Source organism: Mus musculus, chromosome 6 (genome assembly GCF_000001635.26).
Source record: "Mus musculus strain C57BL/6J chromosome 6, GRCm38.p6 C57BL/6J".
Lineage (NCBI taxonomy): Eukaryota > Metazoa > Chordata > Mammalia > Rodentia > Muridae > Mus > Mus musculus.
Window position 1 is genome coordinate 55,105,950 of NC_000072.6, and position 25,374 is coordinate 55,131,323.

The 25,374-nt window shown below is 50.8% G+C and overlaps 1 protein-coding gene across 5 annotated transcripts in view; it reads right to left on the minus strand.

The window, feature by feature from the left end:
- Crhr2 (corticotropin releasing hormone receptor 2) overlaps positions 1-25,374 on the minus strand; it is a 42,969-nt gene that overhangs the window by 15,902 nt on the left and 1,693 nt on the right. For 2 of the 5 annotated variants that reach the window (NM_009953.4, NM_001288618.1), the window contains exons 2-3: positions 17,734-17,824; positions 11,465-11,590 (exon numbers count right to left, since the gene is read on the minus strand). In NM_009953.4, the coding sequence (NP_034083.2) occupies positions 11,465-11,590; positions 17,734-17,824 (217 nt within the window). Of the gene's footprint in view, positions 1-11,464; positions 11,591-11,719; positions 12,078-17,733; positions 17,825-25,374 lie in introns of those variants that run through there. The other 3 variants (NM_001288620.1, NM_001288619.1, XM_006505482.3) reach the window with 2 other exon arrangements.

Here is a 25,374-nt window from a genome sequence, read left to right on the forward strand (position 1 = left end):
AGCTCGGAGTACAGAGTCATAGGGCTGGACGGGAAAGTTTAGATTGTTTTTTGGAAGCAGTGAGTTCTGAAAAAAAATTAAGTTACTTAGAAACTCACTTCCGTTGAGCTGACAGTGAGCTCAAAGAGAGGAGATTATTAAGGAGCGCTTGTCGGAGAGCAGCAAACAATGGGGGTGAGATTCTATTAGCTCAATTATTCTTTACTCTAGTGCTCTGAATGCACAGAGTTCTCAAATTTAGTGTTTGAAAAACTTTGCCTCCAGTGCCATCAGCATGAGGCCCACCTTGTCAGCCAGTGGTGCCTCACCCTGATTGTTACCCTCAATGAGAGACCCCTGGAGGGGTGCTCCAGGGCTCAGTCCCCATCAGAAAGAGACAGAGATGGTTCAGTGGTCACAAGCACAGGCTGCTCTTGCAGAGGACCGGAGTCTCTATGCTTAATACCCATGTGATGGCCCACAACCATTCCTAAGCCCAGTTGCAGGGGAATGCAATACCTGGTTCTGATCTCTTTAGGGACCAAGAACATACATGGTGTATAGATAGATATACATACAGGCAAACTACTCATAAGAAAATAAAATCTTTTCAAGGGAAACAGACAGTGTCCTCAGCAGAAAATGCCAGACTCCTAAGACCCTTCTGTTCCTGTATCCACTGACATTTCTTACCTGGCATGTTGAGGGATACCTCCCTTACTGTTGGCGAGGAAGGTGGTCCTGGCCATGGTGAAATACCATGCATACTTAAAAAAAAAAAAAACAAACCAACAGTGTCTCTTTATTGCTCTCAAGAATGAAGTCCAACCCCCTAGACATGATACTAAGATTTCTCTACCCCTGGATCCCATGTTTGCCTGGCACCCCAGTCACAGCTGGCATTTGCTGTCATGGACCTAGCACATGCCCAGATCACTGGTGCTTCAGCCCCCGAGACACTCTGTCCTCCAACAAACTCCTGTTTATCCTCAACCTAGCCCCATGCCATCTCCTCCAGAGGGCCTGCTCAGCACCATAGAACTGAAGCCATCATTCTTTTCCCTCTGAGTACCTCTTCTAGAGACTCTCACTTCTCAGAACACAGCGCTTCATCTTTTATTGCCCTTGGACTCCATTAACACATGCATTTTTGTATTACTGTGTGCACACGTGTGCTTGTGTGCGAATGACTGCTTGGATCTAGTTTCACAAAGCAAAATTTAGTTTGACCACAGCTATAATTTTGGCCATTCTACTCTGTGCTAATGTATCCATTTGTTTCATACATAAATGCTAGTTGTGACCCACAAAATCGATTTTATGGTCTGTTATTGTCACACAATCTGTGGTTTGAAAAACAAAAATCTATTTTAGAGCATTTGCAATGATTCTGGGTGGGCTCTGTCACTTTGAATATAGTCCTTTCCTTTGCTACTGGACTTAAGCTCTCTGGTGACAGACAAGTAGGCAGGGTTTGTATTGGAGCCACTGTGTGCCCCTCAGGAGCAGGACTTTGAGGATATGTGGCCAGCATCGAACTGACTTAGATTTGCTAAACATCCAAAATCTTTGTCTGAGATGTGGATGTGGGAGTGAAGAAGACTTCCCTCTGGGGCTTGATGCTGTCTGGGGGTGAGTTTCTGGCTATCAACACTGGGTACCAGAAGACTGGAAGACAGATGTGCCTGTTCCTTGAGGGAGCTGTCTGCTCCAACTAATGAGGGCACCAAGCCCTCAGGCACAGCCTTGGACAGGAGAGTGGAGGAGCCCTGCTCCCTCCTCCCCTTAAACCACAGGAGGATGGGCACATACAGTCTCAGTTCAGATGTCCAGGCCAGAGTGTAGAGCTGGATATAGTGCAGTGGGTACCAGTTACCACAGCAACACAGGTGCACCTGCTGAGAATCAATGTTGATGGTGTGCAATGTGTCCTTCCAGGGGCATTAGGGTCTGGATGCTACAGGTGGGGATCCGCAGAGTGGCACGGGACCATTGAGTAACAGACTCTCCCCATGATAGGTGCCAAAGCTTTGCTGACAGTTTCTCATTCAGAGGCTCACCTGAGGTGGTTTGGAAGCCTGACTGGAAGATGGGAGCTTATTGTCTATTTCTAATTTTGTCTCTGGATGGCTAGGTGACCATGGCCAAGTCTTTCTCCCTTTGCTTTGGTTCTCCCTCTCAGAAAAAAAAAAGTCATTCCCATTGCTTCCCAACGATACTGTTGTGATCTTCAGTAGGTTCTCTATCTACTAAGTGGGTCTTTCCATTTTGCTGAATGCTAAGCATGAAGCCATTCAGATAGTTTCAAGCGTCCCTACTTCTAAAATACTCCCTCAATCACCACCTTTATCTTCATATCCTCACTCATAAGATAGGGACCATGAAAAGCCGACTGATCATTTGGGGAAATAATTTAAGAGACGGGTTGGATATAGGAGAAAGAGTGAGTGAGGTTGTGTTGGAAGGAGGGGAGGTGTTGTCCCTGGCTATTTGGAAAGACCTATAAGAAGGACAGGTGATGGTAGGGAGAAAGAGGCTAGACGTGGCATTTATCGAAGTCAGTGAGTGGTTTGGACCATTCAGCACCACGGACAGCAAAACCAAAGCCTATCGCCATCTCCGCAGGTGGGAAGACCTTGGAGAGCTCCTGACCACTTAGGTCAGTTCAGTTCCTCTCGCAGTTTGCACAGCAGCTGTCTGTCACCCCAAGGGTCCAGCTGTTCACATCTCCCCGGTCCATGCTGGACTAGGACTATTCTTTTTCTGCTGATACCTGTTTTAAAAGGCCCTTCTTTCTTACCCAGCCCACAGGCTGCCTGCAGTGAGAACCTTTATCTCCAGGCAGAGATCTCCTAAAGCAAGGCCTGCATTTCCCTCCCATCTGGCCCTTTCTTGAGTGCTGAACAGAGCTGAACACACAGGGATGGACTAAGGCTGCTGATGTTGCCTAGGTTACTGGGGAACTCAAAGGGTGAGAGACTCAGCACAAGCCAAAAGGAGAGTTGGCAACCTTGGATGCCTGAACCCTACCATACCCCACAGCAATATACATGCAGGAGGCAACTAAATCTCTCACACATCCAATGACAGGCCAACCCCACTGCTGGAACTTCAGTCACCAAGGTCCAACCCCTTGGACTTTGATGTCCCTGGGAGACATCAGCCTTAAATGGTAAGCCCTGTAGAAGCATCTTTTACTTTATCCAGACACAGTCTTTGCTGCTCTGAGGGGAGCACATTAGAAACTGAGTCAGGGGCATCTCCTTGAGTATTAAGAGGGAAAGAAACTTCTTCCTCTTTTGGTCTATTTGGGATGAAAGAGGGGAAGAAATTTCCTCAGGGGTGGGCCTCCCCTGGGGAACACATCCCCCTGAGATGCCAAAGAGCCAGTTTATCTGAAAGGATCTTTCCCCACTGCGCCTAAGCTCCTTGCAACCAACGTGTAAGACTCCTAGTGGCCACATTCCAAGAAGAAGATGCCTTAGGGAGTACATAGCCCACCCCAATCTCTCTGTCGCCTGAAGTCCAGCTGCTCCATGTAAAACCATTTCTTTACTGAAATGTTGGACTCATTTTCTTGCCTGGTGAGAAGAAAGTCTCTCCATCCTTTCTCAGCCTATCCTTCACTGCCTGACCTGGGCAATAGTGATATATGGTGTGGTTAACTGTTGAAGAGACCACTGGGGAGTCATTGCCAGAGCTGGGTGGTTGAGACTTAGTCATGACCCCAACAGAAAGTTCCCTGAGGTGTGTCTCTCTAAGAGAGTGGTCTGTACAGCCCAATGCTGCCCCAGCACAGGATGGACTGGCTCTCGGACCCCTTGCACATCTCCTTGGTCTTATCATAGTCCTTAGGAAGCAGGTGACCAGAGACTGGGAAGCTGGGGATGTTGACACTTGTTCACACTTGTTCTAGGTCAGAAAGGATGTTAGACTGAAGATCTGGGTATCTGCCATTGCCTAAGTCTGACACTGAGTTGGAAAGGGCCTCATTGGAGTCATTTGCCTATGACACCTAGGGCCAGAGAATGCCCACCCCATTGCTGTTATGCTGTGTGGACACTACTCTCTGCATTTTAACTGTCTACAATGGACCTAAAGCTTCTTAGTTCTACAAGGCTTTTTACTTATTATGTTCTACCATCCCATACTGAACAAAGTAGGGACAGCCACCTATACTTATAGGACACAATGGAGAAACTAAGTTATGGAGACACTGAGAAATTTGATGGTGGTCACACTAGGTCCATGAAGGAGAGGGAGGGGTGAATGGGATCCACTTCACTGTGGATATCACTGCTTTCTCAGGAGAGGAACCTATGGGAGAGCCCCCACAGGGTGTCCTAGCCTCTGCTCTGCATTCTCGGCATCCCTAGCAATGCTTAGTGGCCTGTGTTCCATGATGTTGATCTGCCATGATGCTAGCCCGAGAAGGGAATAAAAGGCAGTGAGCTGTGGACCCTGAAGCACAGGCTATTCTGGAACCATGGAATGAAAGGGAAAAGAGACCTTCCTAAAGCACAGAAATGGAGGTTCAATGTAGGGGACACCTTGCCAGAGGAAAGGCAAGTAGCCATTCTGAGAAGAGTTAGGTTCGTGCAAAGTAATGGCTGAGGTGGGCCCATGGCTGCGAGGTCCTGGCCCCACCCCAACCCCAACAACAGAGCAGCCTTTTGAAAGCCTGCCTCCTCCTAGCAGCTTGAGGAGAGTGGTTACTAATTGGTGTAGAAGCCAGCCCACCGTGGGCAGTACAATCCCTAGGCAGGCAATGTTGGGTTGTATAAGAAAGCAACCTAAGCATGAATCTGAGTTAGCTTTTGGACATTAGACATACTCAGGTGGGATGGACAGTCTGCTTCCTTCCAAGACAATGTGCAGAGAGACCATGCCATCCCAGAATGATAACCTCTGTGGTGTGGGGTGTCCCCCTCATGCCTAAAACAGGGATACACCTCCTTCCAGGCCCTAGATCGCTACCTGCTCCCCGTCTCCCCCTGCCCCTCAATGGCCGTTCCCTGCAGAACACAAGGAGACACAAGCTCCGTTCCTTCTCCACTTTGACATGGCTTCATGAAGTCAGTGTCTTCTCTTCACACAGATAAGATAACTAAGGACGCAGTATCAATAATAGCAAGGAAATGAAACCGGCTTCAGAGAAGAATGGGTGGATCTGGGAAGTATTATATTAAGTAAGGTGACCTAGCCTCAGAAAGAAAAAAAAGTCAGACTTGATCCTTTTTATGGTTTGTGGTTTGTGTGAATGTAAATAAGAGACTATGAGATTGGGCAGAGACTATAAAGTGACATATATCAGGAGAAGGAGATGCTGAGGAAGGTGTGTGAGCTGGGGTGACCAAGGAAAGATGGATATGACATGGGATTGGGAAGGAGTTTTGGGGGCAGGAGGGTGCACAGGAGGGGGGAGAAGGAGAAACAGAAACAACAGAATCTATTTATTCATATCCTCAAAACAACAACAACAACAACAAAAGCCTACTAATATACTAATAGTATATGCTAAGGAAAACATACTGGGCCAGGAAGAGAGCTCAAAGCGGAAAGACACTCACCCAGGCAGCCTGGCAACCTGATTTGATCTCTGGAATCCATGCAAAGAATTGATTGCATCAAGTTGTCCCCTGATCACCACGTGTACGCTGTGGCATGTGCCCCACCTCCCACATCACTCACAAACAATAAAAAAAATTAAAAGTCAATATAATAAATAAAGGAAAAAGAACTAAGACAAAAAAACAAATCAGGAGGTGGCCGGTCGCCAGGTAACCCCAGCCCTGCACTGAGGCTGCCTCCTACATCTCAACCGGCTCCTTGCATCCCCCTGCCTCCGCAGGTAGCTCATAGGTGCCATGTAGTGGGGCATGGCTGGAGGTGGTCAGGAAGGCCCAAGTGACTGAACTTGAGCACAGCTAGGAACGGACCCTTTGGGGTGCTGGGGAGGTGAAGAATCCTGGGCTCCAGACTTCTGAGGTTGCTGGTGGCAGTCAGAGGAAGACAAGGAACGGTGCTGAAGGGAGGAGCAGGACAGGCCAAGGTTCCCAGTGACCTTGGACAAAGATTCAGATGGCACATGCTGAAAATCAAGCAGCATCCTTGCAGAATTCCTGGTCCTGCACCGAAGTGCTGTGGACAGTCAGTCAGCACTTTTGGGTCTTGCAAGAATGAAGGCCCTCAGCACCTTCAAAGTCCTCCTCTTTCCTGCTCACATACCCTCTCTCTACGTGACACACCACTGCCTCCATTCTTCCAGCTCTAGTGAAACACTTCCTCCAGGAAGCCTTCCCAACTTACTGCCCATCCTCCCATTGGCTCTGGCAGCCATCACTGCTATTTCACCTCAGGACAGAGTTCCCTGTCTTCTGGGCTCCTTCCACACAAAGTGAGTGGATGTTAAAGCATGGCCGGTCTTTTCCTGCCTGAAGTGACAGGGCAAGGTGGCTGGAGGCACATGGACAGTTGTAGGTACTGCTGGCAGTGTCTCCACATCTGCTCTCTCTCCCCTACTCCCCACTATGTTTCCACACCTCATGTGATGGGGAAGCCAACCCTGCCTTCCCTCTCTCTCAGGAGGAAAATAGTCTTCACACATTCCTGCTTGTAGAAAATGATGAAAGAGTCTGGGGGTAACCACGTGTCCCCAAAGACAGAGGCAGCCCATTTCCTAGGTCTGCAGCTTCTAACCCCTTACCCCAGAGGCTCTGGTCTGTCTTGTGCCCTCAGACCTGTAGCTTTAACAAATGCCACATGTTTGCTGTCAGGGCTCTCCAGGAAGTCCTCTAGGCATGGCCCAGAGCCCACTACAGCCCTTATCCCAATCTCTGTGCAAGTTTGGTTTATCAGCAATTCAGGGCTCCTGAAGCCAAGGGCTTTGCAACTTTTCTTGACACCTCTGTCCCATGATGCTGAAGAGGGGATTCTGGTCCTAGGACACAACCTGGTGGGAGGTTTCTCTGTCTGGGGGCTGCTTAGGTTGTGCTTCCATTTCAGAATGGGCTTCTGGAAGTGAGGCTTCAGAATCCCCTTAGGTTAGTTAAGGCAGACATCCCCTCTCTCCCTGCCTCACAAATGCCTCAGTACATATTGGCCCCATTGTTTCCTCTTGGCAGGGATAAGAAAGACAAGGTGCTCCTGAAAGAAGATGGGCTACATGCTGGGGAAGCAAAAGGACCTCAGAGGAAGCCACAGGACCATGGCAGAGAAGGAAGGAGGGGCCGGGACAGGGAGAGCAGGAAGACTCAGGCGATCTGTGGACAAAGAGATCAGAGGTGGAGGGGAATAAGAAATGGGGACGGGGAGGATTGGAAAGAGAAGGCAAAGAGATCGAAGGAGAGGAAAGGAAAGAAGAGGGAAGTAGAGAAAGTGAAAGAGGGGAAGAGAGAACAGTGGGGGAGAATACTTGGGGATATGCGTCAAGAGAGGTCTGTGAATAGGGAGGTGGAGTAATATGAATTTAAGTGCCGTCTCCCCAGTAAGCTGTTGCTGGAAACCCACTTCTTTTCTCCCTATGGGTGGGAACCTGAGACCCAGGAAGAATGGGGCCTCACCCTGGACTGTACCATGCATGGGCACGCTCGGATTGGTTTTAGCTGCCCGGGATTTGAACCTAGGCTTGGGAAGTCTAGGGGAGACCGGTCCACCTCTCAGTGGAGTCTTAGGACTCCTGGCAGTCAGAGCTTGAGGAAGCGGGCAGGAATCACCGTGTTCTCTATTCATCAGACTGCCTGCCCGCAAAGTAGATGAGAGCCCCTCCCTCCAGAGACCACTAGGACAAGCTCCAGCCTGAGCCGCAGTGGCTCTTCCCACTGGGTCCGGTGTTCCTCAAATCTAGCTCCTTAATTCAGTGACCCCAGAAGCTCTCCTTCCACCTTTAGGTGGTTTCGAGGGATCCAACTCTGGTCCCTAGGTTTGTGGGCTGACCTCCTGTACTCAATAGGCCCTCTCACCAGCCTCTTCCCAATATCCTGGGTTTTTGGAGACAGATCTGGAGCATGCTGTGTAGACCATGCTGGCCTCTAACTCACAGAGATATGCCTGCCTATGCCTCCCAAGGGCTGAGATTAGTAGTACACATCACCACACCCAGCCTTCCAAGATCCCTTTGACAAAGCCCTTCTCGGATTAGCCTGGCAGCACTGTTGTTTAGGATCCTTGCTCCTTTAGGGATAAGTTACTTTAGGTCTTTAAGCCTCTGCTTCCACATGTGTAGCATGAGGATAACCCCAGACTCCATCTCCAGGCATGGTAAGTAAATTGAGAAGACAGGTGTGCCAGGGCTCAGGGTAGTAGAGGGGGCACAGGTTCTAAGGTGGTGCTGCCATGGCCTCGGGTTGCGTGACCCTGCCCGAGTCCCTTTCCTTTGGCCATTGTTGGCCGTGGCATCTGGCGATACTCTCTGCACGAGACCAGTGACAGCTCTGATGTGCTGACACCTGCTCCCACGCGTTCCATAGCTGCCGCATACCTCACCCTCACCCTGGTGCCCTGGTGCTCTACTGGGCTGTTGCTACCCAGACAGCTGTTTCTTGGATGCCTCTGCTCAGAGGTCCCCTTAATGCCTCAAAGCCAGCATCTCTCCCCCATGTTCTGCAATACTTGTTCCCTTGCCATTTCCCTTCCTTCCTGGTCAATTCCAGCATCCAAGGCCACTTAGGTGGAAACCTTCCTCTGCTCCCAAAGTGTCTTCTCCACCAAAGGGCTGTCTCAGTGTTCCTACCCCCCCCCTGACCTCATGACCAAGAAGACCCCACCTTAGCTTCTCTGCACTCACAATCCTGCCCAAGCTCCCACTGTAGCTACAATAAAGCCCTTGGCAATGCTATGAATCTTCAGTCCTTCATGTCCCTTTCTGTCCGTATTAACTTTTGTCCTATTACATTCTACAATACTCCATAGTTCCCAGGCACTAAGCACAGCCCCTCCACAGGCCTCCTGTGGCTCTTCCTGGCCCGGAACACCTTCATCTACCTATCACATATTCACCTACTGAACCAAGCCTGCCTCAAAAGTGCAGCTCAGAGGTCTGAGTCCTCACTAACCCTCCAGACTTGGAGGCTTGAGCCTTCTCAGGCCCTCCATGCAAACTGAACACTCCTAGATATGGGGTTGCCATGAGGTTGTTGCACGAGGGTCATGGCTTCCTGCCTGGTTTGGTGCCTAAGAGCTAGCTAGCCGTACTCTACCCGTGAGCTCTGCAACTAGGATCTGAAAACAGTGTGGGTCTTTAGGGAGCTGCAGGAGTGGAATTGTGGGTACCAGGCTTTCCTGGTGACTCGGGCACCTGGCAGCGATGAGCACTAGGGGTTCCGTGCCAGGTCCTCTGCGCTCAGCGGAGTTCACAGACCATACGCCCCTCTGCAGGCACTGCCACCCACACAGAGCACTTCCCATCCTCAAGTGTGGCTGTGACATGAGATTAGGCAACTCTTCCCTTAGGCTTCTCACTGAGTGGCTTCTCTGTTTAAAGAAGGAAGGCACGGAAAAGGTCCGCTGAAGGCAGCAGAGGCTGGGCTGGCCCGAGGTAGAAGGAGAATCTATCAGGTATTTCCATTGTTGCCAGGAGCCCTATTCCAGCCAGGGCTGACCAACTGCATCCTCCAAGCTCCAGGTATCTCTCTGAGCCAGCACCCCACCCCCAGCTCAGTGTTTGCCAGGAGCGAAGGTACAGGCAGCACTCTGGTCCAAATGAAGAAAATTGTTCATTAGATACCAAGAGCTAATTGCCACCACATTTACCAACCTCAATGGCATCCTGACCCTTTTTTTTTTTCTTTCAGTTTCTCACTTGATATTAGGAGGGGTCTGGTATGCGATGTCCCTCCCTCTCCTTCTTCCCATAAACCCACTGATTTTCCTGAAGCAGGGCAGTCATCACTCGGTACTCTTCTGTCTATAGCAAATGCAAAGGCAGCTTCAATATAGTACAGTTGCTGTGGCTGGCACATAGTGGGGGTTCAGCAATTGGTTCTATGATGCTGTGCTGAGCTCTGTTCTGGAAGAGAGAGTCAGGCCCCAGCCTGGGCAGGTGGGGTTCCAGGCTGGTTGGAGGAAACAGGGTAAGAGCTCTCTCTCTCTGAGCCTCCTCAGGCTCAGTCATTCCCCTTTGCCTTTCATGGCCCTTAGCCTCGTTCTTCTCAATTAGGTACCTGATCTCCACTGCCCAACTTCACAGAGGTCACATCCTAAAAATACAATGTCATTAGTTACTCCTGGGAGGGAACTTGAAGGCATTTCTTGCATACCTCCTGGGCCGGGATCCTCACTACCTCTCAATGAGATCTGTTTTAATCATCTTAGCAGGTGTTTCTTGGGTGACGGGAAAACCTTCATCAGTGGCTCCTCTACCTCCATAGATTTTTCTTTTTATTAGGAGCATCCAGTCCTAGCTTTTTCAGAGCAGGCTGCTCCTTGAGCCCAGGGAGCATAGCTTGGCCCCACTGCAGGCACTGTGGCCTTGTTTTAGGTACCTATAAGGTGAAGGTCTCCTTGCCTTCAGAGAGCTGGGAAGTGCACATGTAGGTGTTGATGGAAGAAAGAGATCACAATTCAGACACTACTGCTAAGGGCTATAGACAAACAGCTTGCCACAGAGTCTCATCAGTGCCGTATTAGCATGTAGGAGCCATTGCCACCCGCAACCTGCAACCTCGCAGAGCTTAGTCCTGCCTCCCATGCCCTGGCTTCCATTTGTATTGACATGTGCGTATTGACACAAACCCCAGATTGAATGCCCCTCCGCCTCACCCCCTGCTTCCCTCTTCTTTTTCCTGCAGTGTGCAGCTCTCTCAGGGGGCTCTCCAGCCTCCATGAGGAAGGAAGCTGCAGGCTGTTCTTCCTGGGAGGTGGAGGTGTGGACCTCCTCCAAACCCACATTACCTGAGGTTGAACAGAGGTAACGCTGCCCAGGGCTCTAGACTCAAAAGCTCAGTGAGCAGTCCCAGTGGTTAGGGAAAAAGATGATACCCTGTTTCCTCTGGCTCCCGGGAGTTGAGGCTCAGTATGTTCTCCAATGTAGGAGCTCATCTCCTTATCCTATCCCCTCGTGATCGCTCATCTCCAGTAGTAGGGTCTGATCCCTTTAGTCACAACGTGGATAACGATCAAGATATATGCTGCGTCGCCTTAGAGATGGGAGAGGATTGTATAAACAGAAACGAAGCCTGAATGGACACACACCAGGCACTTCAACAAACAGCGTAGAGGAAGGTTGCTCCTAAGGGAAGGAAGTATTTCCCACTCTCTTGCTCAGCTCTTACCAAACATGAGAACTCTGGGCAAACCACCGCCTAATCTGGGTTAGAAGCACTATAGAGTTAGGGACAGAAGGTGTGCCCCATTTACAGAGTTCCCGAAGTAAGTGCTTCGGGGTACAGAGGCCATCGACAGGTGTCCGATTTAGGGTCCAGAACCCTCCCTCCTTTCTGAGCCGCCTTTCTGGGAGGCCAGCACGCGACAAGCGAGGGACACTCACGGGTCGTGTTGTACTTGATGCCATTGAAGTACTCGGGGCACGGTCTCTCTACTAGGGCTCCGGGTGCGCTCTGTGGCCAGCAGGTCCCGATCTGGTCCAAGGTCGTGTTGCAGTAGGTGTAGGGACCTGGAGACAGGAGGGAGCGCAGAGAGCTTCTGAGGGGTGGCCCGGGCGCGGGGTGCCACTCAGACCTGCACTAGGAGAACGCCGGCGGAGCAAGCCCATGTGCCGCTAGTTGTCTAGCCTCCTGCCTACCTTCGGGGTCCGGGGGCACTCCCCAGCCGTCCAGGAGCAGCTCTTCGGCCAGCGCCAGGCTGCAGTTGGCCTCCAGCAGGCTGAGGAGCAGCGCCGCGTCCATTGCGCCCCGGAGCCGCGCGCAGAGGGAGTGGGAGTGCGCGCCCCGCGTGGCTGCGAGGGAGCGGGCGCGACGAGGAGCAGCCAGAGAGTGCAGCGTCCAGGCTCCTCCCCGCCCACCCCGGGCCAGTCGGGCAGCTTCGGGGCTCCGCAATTGATCGATCACCCCAGGACCTTGGCCAAGAGAAGCCGCGGGGCTCGCGGAGCTGAGGGGCCGCCCGCTCCACCACGACCAATGGCGGCGTCGGGGGCGGGGCTCTGTCTCCAGCCCCGTCGGGACCGCGGCTCTCGGTGCCCTCTGGACCCGACAAGTCCCTAGAATGGCCTCAGTGCTGGCGATCTATGGGTGGCCGAATAACTCCTCCGAGGATCGAGGGTTGCAGGCCTCGGGGCTGCAGGAGATCTATGCCACCCTCCTACACCTATCGCCAGCCAAAGTTGGTCTGCTTTTGACTCAGAAATATTCTCCCAACGGAGGACATTAGAGATGGATAGGGCCAACTAGTCAGCCCAGCAGCAGATTTGTGCCCCGGGGAAGTAAATGGGTTGACGGAGCCCCGGAGGGTTGCAGAGAGTGGAGTTGGTAGATGGCTCCCAGCAGGAGCCAGGAACCGGTGACAACACCAGGTTTCACACTGGCAGATTTGCCACCAGCGGTGAGAGGAGGACATCTAGGAAGAAATTAATTAAAATGATCTGGAAGACTTGAAGGTTTTAGTGTCCTGGGCACCAGATAGAGTGAGAGGGGAAAAAGATCTCTTTCTCCTGGCTTATGAAGGGCCATTTGAGGAAGGGAAAAAAGTTAGTGTTTCCCACCAGCAGGAATGGAGGCAGGAGCACCCCTGTAGAGATTCTGCCCACCCCCCCCCCCCGCACTCCCCTCCCTAGTGATGCTTGCCTGGGGATTAGTTGAATGGACCTAACTATCTCAGAGTGCTCAGGGTGGGCTTATAACTCCACGCCTGTGAAGTGGATGTGCCTAGGTTGAGGAACCTGCCTAGGTGTGTCTTTCTCTCTGTCTGGATTCTACTTTGCCTCTCCTTTCTGTCATGTTGCCTGAGGCAAGAGTCTTCCTGAGTTTTCTCCACCAGTGGCACATTTCCTGAGTTCCTTCACAGTCTAGAGCATCTATGGTGTAAGAGGCTCTAGAATGAGTCCTGTCCCCCTGCACCCTCCAATGGGGACGAGGTTCTAGTGAAGGTCAAACCCATCCTGAAGAGGCCAGTGCTCTAGGTGGAGAAAGGCAAAGAACGGGCCATTGCCTTTGTACAATCTTCCTCGACTCTGTATTAATAGTGCTGACACTCCCAAGCAGAGGGAGCGAGTTCACGAGCAGTAAGACCAGGCTGAGCCCTGGACTCTCTCCAGGATCTGCCCACTGGAAGGGAGACTTGCAGAGCTCCAGACAGATCTGTCCTCTGCCTCCCTGGATGGACAGTTAGGGCCCTGGTCCAACTCTTGGCAGAGCCTTAGGTCAGAGCACGAGTAGCTGGGTTGGTCCTCACAGGGACGCAATCTCCTTCACTAGCAAAAGATGGCTCTTCGTATACTGTCATAGTGCAGAGAAGAGGGAAACCAAGCCAAGCTCAAAGGGTGACTTTATTCCTGATCGGAGCTCGGCTCAGGAGGAATACCATATACATACCATAGCAAGGAGGCGGTGAGCACACGTGGCCTGCCCCTTTATATGCGGGTTGCTACAGAATAGGGGTTGGTCTGGGTGACTTGCTTGCTTAACAGAGTTTCCTCTGGATAACGACCAGTTCCGTGTCAGGACCAAAAGCTACTGTGCATCCTAAATGTATGAATCCCTAAGATCTCTAGGACCCCAGGATATGGCCCTATGAATCCCTAAGATCTCTAGGACCCCAGGATATGGCCCCATTTCTTCATGATCTCATATTTACAGAGACAACTGATACACGATTCGAGATGTTACATAGGAAAACCAACTGGCTTCACTGCCTACTTCAAGGCTGGCAAATGGGTAAATGAAGAAGAAATTGAAAAGAACACTTTCCTTAGATTAGATCCAGCTCTATATAAGCAAGGTGGGGGTTGTTTGTTAGTAAAGGGGAAAAGGTAAGAAGGACATAGGCTCCTGTGGTGTCTGGTCAGTCCTATTACAGACCCAAGCTAGGCATGAAAGGACAAGTATTTGGAAAGTATCTGCATTCCAGACTGACAGGGCCAGGAACATGGGAGAGTAGGTTCAGGGGTCTGCATCAGGTGCCAGGGAGTGTCCTGTTGTCAGGAGGAGCCTGGGGTGAGGAGTGTGTTTCTGCTCCTCAGTGTCTCAAGGGCCACCACTGATATAGCTATGGTGGTGATGCATAGTGCCAGGCCAGCTTAGACACACCCACTGCACAGCCCCATCAATGCCATTAAATAGGCCTACAGAGCACCACAGAGACTCTACTGTCAGAGTGCTGTGCTCAGACAAAACTACACATGCTCTCATTTACACTCCCGCCATGCAAGTGTCAAGTGGACAACAAGGTTTAAAAGGACAGCCCTTGCTTCTGTGAGAGGCTGCCCTCCATACCACAGTGTAGACAGGAAGTCCATTTAGGGATGGCTAGGGACAAGCAATGAGATTTTCTTCTGGAGTCATAGTGAGGTGTGGTGTATCTCTCTTAAACTATGACATTGAGGGACGGTCAGGGCCATGTCTCCCCCAACTCTGCCTAAGAACAGAGGAGGTGATATGGTGTCCCGATGCTCAACAACGGATCCACACTGTGGGACCAGGAAACGCCTGTCATGATAATCCCACCCCACACATGCACTGTACAGATATGCAGAGGAGGGAGAGTCAGTTCCCTGTCCCAGCCTGCCAGCTGTATTCATCTCTGCAGCACTGCAGCTGGCATCCCACTTCCTTCACAGGGAAGATGAGAAGACTTTACAATTGTGGTCATGTCATCTTTCAGGATTAGCTCTGCATAGCCTTCAGGGTGGGGCCAGTGTCTTTGGCACTGTAAAGAAGACACTTGGTGAGCTCGCCCCATTTTCACCTGTTGCTGGCTGGGTGCTCTGTGCTTCTGCCATGCTCTGCCCACCATTTAGAATGCCCTGCAGCCTCTTTTCCCTTCCCGTAAGCATGCAGCTGTGGTCTTACCTCTTCTGCCCCTACTGCTCAAGATGCTTCCCTATTTATAGGGAGTGCTCTAGTTCTCAACAAAGTTCTACCAACCTGGACTTAGCCAACTCTATTTACATGAGGCTCCATGGGTGGGCAAGCCTGTTCACTAACTTCCCCCAGAGTCTCCAACACCCGTCAGAGTGTTCCAGAGATGGTTGTCCATTACACAGGGGAAAACAGAAAACAAAAACCAAGCAAGTTCCTTAGCCATAGGGTTGAGAAATACCCAGGGTTCTGTCTCCCTGGCCAGACTCCCTGCCCCTCTAACTAATAGTAGTATTCCTCTGTGTGTGTACACACACGAGTGTCTTTGTGTATGAGTATCCATGCATCTTGAGTTGGAAAGTTACTTAAAAGATTCCTTGGATGCCTTTGGACCCTTATATTGTCTCTGAATAGAATAAATAATATGCCTCCCAATAATTTCCAGGCATTTTCCAAATATATGTAATTGCATGTGTGATGAATAAAATAGAAATATTCCATTAAGGGCTTGCTGGAAGTTATAATTGCTCTCCTGACTATGTGGATTTTTTCATTTATTTTGGACCACAGGGGCATACAGCACAATTGGTCATAGTCTTTGATTTACAGTCCCTTGTCATCATCAGCCCACATACACAGTCTAACTTTTATAGTCTTTTCTTTAATGGAAGCGTTTGTATAGCAGTGACCATAATGAGCTGGCCACCCAATCTGGAACAGATATTAGCAGTCATGCCCATATTTATCCACACATGCCTTCCCAGAGGAAGCACCATCTTGAATGCTGCATTTATCACTCACTCCCTCGCTCTTTTTTTTTTCTTTTCAGTTTTCCGCACGTAAGATTCTCTGAGCGATGGTGAGCGTGGTTGTGCTTCCCTTAGTCATTCCACATTCTCCTAACTAGTGGACACGAGAGAAGAGACCGCTCCCACTCGGGGACTACAGAAGCAGGTTCCGCAGCCCAGCAGGCATCCTAACAGTGCCCGTGTCCACCCCAGGGCCGTGGCTAATGAGGGATGATGTGTCCTCACAGTGGCTGCTAGGCAGCGTCACCAGCGATGCGCTGGATGAATATTTAATGACACAAGGAAGCAGTCACTCGCAGTTATTAGAGAGAAGCACAGGTTAGAAAGCTGTGGCCACAATCACAGCTCGCTTCTGGTGAAAACAAAACAAAATGAAAAAGACCTCAAAACAACAACAACAAAAACAAATAAATAAGCAAGGTGAGACTCTGTGGACTGTGAACTCCTAAGGGGCACGAGGCTCCCGCCAAACTGAGACGAACTCTTATCTGATGAGTCAAAAGGGTTTTTCAACCAAATTTTGTATAAATAGTGCCAGTGGGTTTTGTCAGCAGACGGAAAGAAGCCTTAAAAATGGGGCAGGGAGGGTGGTGTCTAAGAGGATGGCCTTCTCCCCCATCTCAGGTTGGGGGTGGGGCATCTGTCCCACCTTTTCAAGCAGAGGGCAGGGAGAGGCCAGGGTGTCTTTGAACAGCAGTGTTTCCTCTGATGACAAAGTGCAGGAAGGGATGGCACTCCTGTCTGCTAGGCATGGCCCATGCTGTCTGTCCCCTCTGCCAAAGTGTGCCTATTAGATAGACTTAAACCCTAATTCTAATGGATGAAGAAACAGAGATGTAGGCTGAGTGCTATCCCTCCAAATTCTCACATTGTAATCCAAAGTCCCAATAACTAAGACTGTGGTCTTCACTGGGTCTGGGTTCTTTACAGAGGTGATTCAAATATGGATGCAATTTGGCCAGCAGGCCCAGTTCTTAAGATGAGTGGCCTTCTAAGAAGGTGGGACAGGTTCTCTCAGAGGGAAGACCCGAGGACAGGAAAGTCCAGAGAGAGGCCTTGGAGTAGCCAACCCAAGCCAACCCTTGGCCATGCCCTTCCAGACTCCAGAATAGGGAGGAGATGAGTTTGAATCCATCAAGTCACCCCAGTCCAGTGCTTTGTCACAGTAGTCTAGGAAACTCCTAGAGACAGGTGTCTTGCCTAAAGCCCCACAGCTGCTGCATGGAGGAGCTGGGACAAGATTGGTCTCATTCTGCACAGCCCCACAGCAGAGGTGCAGGGGGTGGGATTTAACCTCTTTATGTCTGCCTCAGGTTGTGTTTGGATGTCCAGGGCTGGCCAGCACTCCTGTTCCCTTGAGCCCTGACAGGTTCTGAGCCATAGGACACCCTCCCTCTCCCAAGTCCTCTTTCCATGCTGTTTCTGTGAACCAGCCCTTTGGAAGTCTGGGGAGGGAGGGTGGGGCCCTCGAAATGTCTCCCTAGAGCTATCAACTCCGCCTTCCGCAGCACTTCCCCTCACTGTGTGAGTCAGCTTCTGGAAACCTCAGAGGGTCAGAGCCCAGAGCCTGGCTGCTGTTTCACAGGACCATACTGGGGTGATGCCTGTAGCCACGGCAACCAGAGATGTTTTTACACCTTCTGCTAGTCTTGCCTTTTGGCTGAGTTTGAAAGCAGAAGGGTCATCCCCTCTCTAGGCTCCTGAACACACCAGTCTAGTTGATTTTTTTTTTCAGGTACCCAGGCAGGGACAGTGAGCAAGAAGAGGCTTTCTGGCCAAATTCTTGTCATTGATCAAGAGCCCACAGTTGTAATAGAGAAGGATACTATGCAAGGACTCCAGTGAAGAGACCAAATTGGGCCTTACAGCCAGGGCTCTGTGTGCTATCCAACTGAGCTGCTTTGCTCAAGCTCCAGGGCTCCCCTCAGGTCCCAGGACGAGTGCGGGATAGGGTGGGGGTGGGCAAGCATGCATACCTGAAAAATTCCCAGTTGTGGTCCTGTGGCAGTACTGCTCCAAAAGTGTCCACAGGGGCTGGTCCTGGGGTGCCTGGCCTGGTTGGGCCACCTAGGGGATTAGAGGTGAGGGTTACTGGCCAGGCACCCAGTTATGTCTCTCACTCCTCATGTCTATTACCTTTCCTGCAGAGAGAGAGACAGCTCAGCAGGAGATGCTCAAGTCCCCTTGGAAAGCAGTGCTCCTGCCTCTCCTGGAGCCCCCCAAGGGCTGGGGAAGTGGTCGAGAAAGGGACACCTTTGAGACAGGAGTCTACCCCTTCTCTCAGCCCCAAAAGGTGGATGGGATACACCAATGTAGTGCCCTGTCCTCTATCACTAAAGCTCCCGGCAAATGCTTCTGGATGGCCTTCTGTGTGTTAGGTCCTGTGGTGACTTTAAGTGTCCCAGGCAAGGTATCCTAAGCTTAGAGAAAGGGCAGAGGCAGGAAAGGCAGGCTGCAGTCTAGCTTTCCTGGCCCAGATAAATTGGAGAGACATAAAGGTTAATATATGGGAAAGATAACTAACCAGGCCTTGGAGGGCTTCCTGTAAGAGGAGGAGTTGTATGGTGATGAAAGAATGAGTGGATAAGAGAGAAAGGACCACAGTGACAGCTCAGACACTCGCTAAGGAGCAGATGACAGTAAAGTCTAATCCAAAAGGCAAAGTCATTTAGGATCCTGTCTTTCAGGAAAGTCCTCAGAGTAATTGCTGGGCACAGTGGATAAAACAGGTGTGAGCATGTCTGCCCTGGGTGAAGGGCATTTTCTGGAGTAGTGGCATGGAAAAGAACATGATGAAATGGGTTTTGACATGTGAGTAGGAGTTTGCTTAGCTGATAAGGGTCCCTGCCTAAGTGGGGAGCCCAGCATCTGCAAAGGCAGAAAAAGTGGGGAAAAAATGACATAAGGCTGGATTGGAGCAAAGTCCTCTAAAATCCTAACGCTGCCTACAGCTCATCCCAAGACCATGCTTCTCTACCCTGTAATAGCATGCATGTTCTTGTGTGTGTGTGTGTGTGTGTGTCTGCAATAGCATGCATGTGCTCACTAGTGTGTGTGTGTGTATGTGTGTGTGTGTGTGTGTGTGTGTGTGTGTGCGCGTGCGTGCGCGCGCATGCTTCTGGGTCCCTCTCAGCCCTGTCACTTTTGATTCTGAGGCTGCAGAAGGCATTGTTCCCTTAGCAGGCAGCTGTCTTTCTCTTGCTTGTCAGGATTTCTTTCCTGGACAGCTGGGCCCATTTGCCCCAGGATGTTCCCATAGGCTGAAGCCCTCAAACATCACATTTAGTCTATTTTCTGGGCTGAACCTGAAGGGTGAACACTTGGTGTCCCTGTGCTGGCTTAGAGCTGCTGATTAATAACCCCATCACTCAGATGTCGACCTAGTGCCCACGTGGCTTAGTGGAAGTTCGCTGGCAGCCTTGGGTGCTCAGGGACGTTTGTGTATGCATGTGCACGCACAAACACACATATTCTAAGGGACATCCTGAGCTGTCAACCTTAAAGCTCTTGCTTTATGCCTCCAGGACGTATGGGGGCCAGGGGTTCTGTGCACAGGCTCTGGACACTGCCTGGGGCTCCCTTACACCAGCCTCCTGGGTGTCATGAAGACACTGCTTGCTCAGTAGAAGGACTGCCCACCAACTGACTAGGGGAGCTTCCAGGACAGACCCTCTGCTGCTTAGTCATCTCTTGTCTTCATAGGTACTAGGCTTTTGAAGGCATGACCTCTGCATCCCTCTCTGGGCTCAGTCTTCAATACCACATGATGAATATGTGTCCTGTCTTGTCGAGGCTATGGGACGCCAGGACTTAGAGCCAAGCCCTAAAGGGAGATGAGTGGGAAGGCAGTATGAGTGGGAAGGCAGTAGAGTGGGCAAGGGAGGGATGCACAGCCCCTCTGTCATCCCATTATAGTGTGTGTGTGTGTGTGTGTGTGTGTGTGTGTGTGTGTGTGTGTGTGAGAGAGAGAGAGAGAGAGAGAGAGAGAGAGAGAGAGAGAGAGCAGCTGGCAAGTCCTTCCTGGAGGGGCAGGTTTCTAGGGAACCCCAGACCACTCAGACCAAGGAAGCCCACATCACCTTGTGTCAGATGCCTGGGCCCGGGCTGTACCAGCTGTGGCTGAGCAAAACCCATTGCCGGGGGTGGGCACGGTAGCACTGTGCTCAGTATAGGAGAGCATTGCTCCATCTTGGGCGAGAAGAGCTGGTCGGAGTAGGCTTTGGAATCTTCCCTGTCTCTGTCTCTGTCTCAGTCTCTAGCTCTCCAAACTCCTCCTTCCATGGGTCCAAAAGTCGGCATAGCCAAGAATTTTCTTTTACAACCCCACCTACCCACCCAGGATCTGCTTGATTCCATTGGACTTGGTTCAAGCACACGGCACACCCTTTGGGTACCTATTTTGAGCAGAACCCCTGGTGGCCGTTGAGACAGTGGGTAGGTAGGGAAAGGGCAGCATGTGGGTAGTATGAGTGGAACTTCAGACAGCCCTACATTCAGCCTTCTAGGGGACATTGTTTCTGTACAGCATGGCCTTGACAAAGCTACCGAACCTCTCTGAGGCCAGTCTTCTCATCTCTTCAGTGGACATGGAGCTCCTGAAGACATGACCTCCACCTCCTCACCAGGCTCAGCCTTCAGGAGCATGCAGTGAATGACTGTCCTGTCAAGACATTCAAGGCTCTGGGAAGCATGAGCTGAGAGCTGAATCCAAAGGGCAGATGAGCAGGGAAATATCAGGGTGAAAAGTATGAAGAGGAATGACCCCATGAAGCAAATGAACAAAGGCTCAAGGCAGCCAGCAGAACCTGGTATGGGGACATTGTTGGGGGACGGGAGGATACTGGTGAGAGGAGGTCACAGGCCAGCAAAACCTGGCTTTAGGGAGCTGTTGGGAGGGTAGGAGGCAGTGGGAGATAGACAGTTTCTTGTGTGATGCTTTCTGTGTGCTGGGCACTGCTCTAAACTGAGACCAGAAGACAGCTCATTTGCTCCCTGCCACAGCTTCTGAGAGCTGTGAATAACCCCACTTCACAGGAGCCAAGGCCACACAGCGGGTAAGAGCCCAGGGCAAGATTCCAGCCCAGGGAACCTGATGAGCTATGCGTATGGCTGACTGGTCTTGTTACACAGAGAAAGGCTGGTCCTAGGTAAGCGTGGGAAGGTGAGATTTACAGAGGCCAATAGGACCCCAGCCCACACGTGGCACTCAGAAGGCCCTCGCCAGCCACAGAAGAGCAGAGTGGATGGTGGGGAGAGGTCTGGGTCACAAGAGGCAGGTGCAGCCAGCAGGTCAGAGGTCCAAGCAGGGAAATGGGAAATTTACATTGTGGAGTTGGGATATAGAACAGAGTCTCTGTTTGGCCTTGGTCCCTGGTTCACTAACACGGAACTCCTGAAACCCTTGCAATCTTCAGAGTGGCCGATGTATCATTTCTTGCTAATGAGGTGGCTCTCGGAGCTCCTGGAGTCATGACGAAGAGTGTGGAACTTTCAGACACGTTCCCAGGTAGAAATGGGTGGAGCTTGTGTGGCCTTGTGAATAAGAGTTTATATATGAACGCTTATCCACCAGGAGTGAGGCCTTCTGACATGGTTCAAATATGTGTCCTTGTTGGAAGAAGTGTGTCACTGGTGGGGTGGGCTTTGAGGTTCTCTTGTTCTCAGCCTGTGGATCAGGGTGGAGCTCTCAGCTACTGCTCCAGTGCCGTGTGTTCTGCCGTACACCCTGCCATGATGATAATGGACTAACCCTCTGAGACTGTAAGCCAGCCCCCAATGAAATGCTTTCTTTTATAAGAGTTGCCTTGGTTTATCTTCAGGGTTTACCTTGGTGTCTCTTCACAGCAACAGAACACTGGCTAAGACAGACTGCCTTAGCAACCCCGGTGCTAATGGTCTGTCTTGTCTGTGGAATTCGTTCTCCATGACACATTGAGAGACTTGTAGTTTGACTGTGAAGCCAGGGACTCCACCCTACCCCACCTCGTCTCACTCAGCACCTTCCTTCAGCTGTGTCCTTTCTCCCTTCTTCCACATCAACTGGTATCTGGACCAGATGTTTCCTTGAGATCTTTCTTAGCCCTTCTAATCCAGTACTGGACTCCAAGAAGGGTCATGGGGTCTGGGTTCCCCACAGGCTGAAGCCTGAGAGCCTGGGAATATGCAACTGTTCCCTGAGAGGTCCAGCTAAACCCTCATTGAGGTGTCTATGCCACTTCCATAGAGGCAGTGTCAGGAAAGAATGGAATTGCAGAAGTCCAGATGGACTACGGGGAACTGGAGACCTGTGTGATGTGCGGAGAACAGCCTTTGTTTTCTTTGACCATCACCCTCTCTTCTGACTGGCCAGCTTTGGCTTCTACAATACCCTTGGATAGCCTGGGACCAGAGAGCTGCCCTCATCCTCACCCCTACCACAGGAGTCACATAGCAAGTCAGGGTACACATCTGTGTCCAAAGTTCCTGACCATACATAGTAAGTGCTCAACAAATGTTTGCTGGCTGACTGATTGGATGGATGGATGGATGGATGGATGGATGGATGGATGGATGAAGAGCCTTGTTACCCTGGTTAGGTAAGGTCAATGCTACCCCCACCCAGTTCTTGGAACTCCAGCTCTGAACTTCTGCTGTTCCTCAGATTGCCTTTGCTTTGATGTTTCCTAAGAGGTTAGCCAGTGTGGGGCTCATTTCCTGTCTTTAGCCCCTAGAATGTTCCCTTATTGAAGAAGGCAGAAGAAGCCCTGGCAGGGAAGGAGACAGGAGGCCAGAGCCAAGGCTCCAGCTGTTCTTCCTATCCCTGGGCCCTATCCAAGCAGGGCTTGTGCCCTAGGGGCCAGTCAGGCACCTAGGTGCCACCTCACAGGAGCCAGGGGGTCTGGCTGGACCTACTCCTCTTCCTGGGTCTGGTGACAAGTTCCCTCTAAATTTAGGCCTCTGCCTAAGCCTGGCAGATTTATGGACCTTGAGTCTTAGGCTGGACCAGGAATCAGCCCCTCCCTGCCTCTTCCCTCTGCTGTCCAAGGTCAGGGAAGGAACCAGGGAGGGAGAGCTCCTCCCACTGTCTGCCCCATTCAGTGTGCTGGTTTACCTCTGCTCAGGGAAGAGAAGAAGGAGGATAGGAGGCGATAGGGGAGAGCAGAGTAGGGAGGGAGAGGGAGGGAAGGGGAGAATAGGAAGCAGGAGAGAAGGCAGGGTAGGGGACAAATGATAGAGATGTGAGGACAAAGAGGAAGAGAAAGAGGAGACGTGGAGGAGAACGGGAAGGGGGTCCCATTGGATTCAGGAGTGGGGACCGTAATGGAGCCATTCTTCTGAGGATGACTACTGGACTGGATAGTCAGTCCACTGCTTCCTAGAGCAGCAACCTTAATGGGGGGTAGCAACCTTAATGGGAGACTCTCAATGCTCAACTTTAACTTATAGGATGTAGTACCTCACATGAGGACCTCAAGACATTAGAGGCCACTGGTATGCTTCTCACCCCTGCAGTTCTGCTCCAGTGGGCTCTTTGGCGAGTCCTTCTTCCTAAGATGCCTTGATGCCTCCTTTCAAGTCCCAAATCTACCTCGCTAGGCCCCGGGGAGAAGGGTGTCCTGACCTCCTTACTCTGTTCTTTTCTCCGAGGGCTGGTGAGATTTTATTTTATTTTCTTCCATCCTGTCTTTCTTTCCCACCTGGGCCCCAGACCAGAAGTTGTGGTTGGAGGGAGGAGTTCCTTGACTCTGTGTGGAGGGAGCTGGCCAGTAGGAGTCCCTAGCACAGATCATTTGGTCAAAAAGCGTTCTCCGTATTAATCAACTCATCTAATGTCCACTAGGCCCAGTGATAGTCACCCTTCTGACAGACAGCAACTGTCTGAATGTCCTAAAATTAGCCTGACATTAAAACCAAGGTTCTTTTTGGTTTTTGTTTATTATTATTATTATTATTATTATTATTATTATTTGGCTTTTTCAAGACAGGGTTTCTCTGTATAGCCCTGGCTGTCCTGGAACTCACTCTGTAGACCAGGCTGGCATCAAACTCAGAAATCTGCCTGCTTCTGCCTCCTGAGTGCTGTGATTAAAGGCGTGAGCCAGCACACCGGGCTTAAAATCAAGGTTTTTTTTTTTTTTTTTTTTTTTTTTTTTTTTTTTTTTTTTTTATAGATAAATGCTTTTTTAAATGACCTTGCCCTTCACCAGAGCAGTGGCCATGAGCCCTGACCTCCCCTCTCCTCCTCAGCTGACAGATGGAGATAAGAGGGCCTAAGGTCTGGGTTCCCTGTGTTGTCTTGAAGCTTCAAGCAGGGAATCACATAACACCTAGCTGGAGCCCTACATGCTATGCCCAGGCCAGCTGCCCAGAAAACCAAAGTCAGGATGCAGAGCAGGCCATCCTCCTGATTCTGTAGATCTAAGATGCCATCTTCAGAAGTTAGAATTCTGAACAGTCCTACTAAACAAACTCGTGTCATTCAGATGAAGTAAAATAGGAAGGCGCTGAGCCATGCCGTCATTCTAGAGCAGCGAATTCAGGGCATCTGAGTTCTGTGGAACTCAGTAGGCAGCGTCCTGCAGACAAATTGCTTCAGAAAAAAAGAAATACTTAAACACTGGCAAAATGGCAAAGCCCAAAGAGACTAAATTAGCTGATTAGGTTAGAAAACACTCCAAATGGAGTTAAATTTTTGGTGGGCAGGCATTAGATGACAGAGCTTCTGGGAAATGGCCCTGGGTATACTGCACTCTTGGCAAGGGACAGTGTGTGTGTGTGTGTGTGTGTGTGTGTGTGTGTGGTAATGGAGAAGGGTGGTATTAAAGGCCAGGCCTCAATTTTGAGAGAGGATGGAGTGAGTTATGTAAAGTCCAGTTTTCTACAGCTATCTGAAGGCAGCCAGACTTCTCGGTGTCTCCTCCCTTTGCTGGGCCTTCTCTGGATGAAAACCAGCAAAGGGGCTGTAGGAGGTTGTCTTGAGACCTCAAGAGAGAGCTTCCCCATCCCAGGGAGAGGGGCTGGGAGAACCTGGGCTCCTGAAGCCATCCCAGAGGTGCAGCTGACTGGAGGGATGGCAGGTGGAGTGTTTTCATTTGCCGTGCTTGCTTGCAGGGCTGCAAGTGTTTCAGACTTGGCAGTTTCCCAAGAATTTGGGATATTTACGTGGACGGCACTGGCTCAAGTGAAGAGAACACCCACAATACCAAAATGTGAAATCCAAAATGGAAGATTTACTTAAAAAGTTAGGAGTCATGGAACATGTCACCCAGTGTGCTCACCCTATCTAGACCACTCGTCTGGGAAACCAGCACACGCTCTGGCATGCAGGATACACGGTTTCTCTGCGGCCTCCAGAGGCCCTGGAAGATAAGCTGCAAGTCCAGGTTCAAAGACTGGCTACACGCTCCAGGCTCTGGAGGAGGAGTATTCTCCTATCCTGACCTCTCTCCTGGAAACCAGCCTCAGCCCTACTCCAGTTTAGAGTTCTCCTTGTGTGCCCAGGGTGCAGATCTCTTTCAGAGGCAAGGGCCCTCAGCCTTCTACTGGGGTCTCTCACACCTCTTTATCTCTTTCTCTGGACCCAATTTATACCGGTTACAAACATAGCTATTTCTTTGCTGCTCTTCCTGACAGGGCCC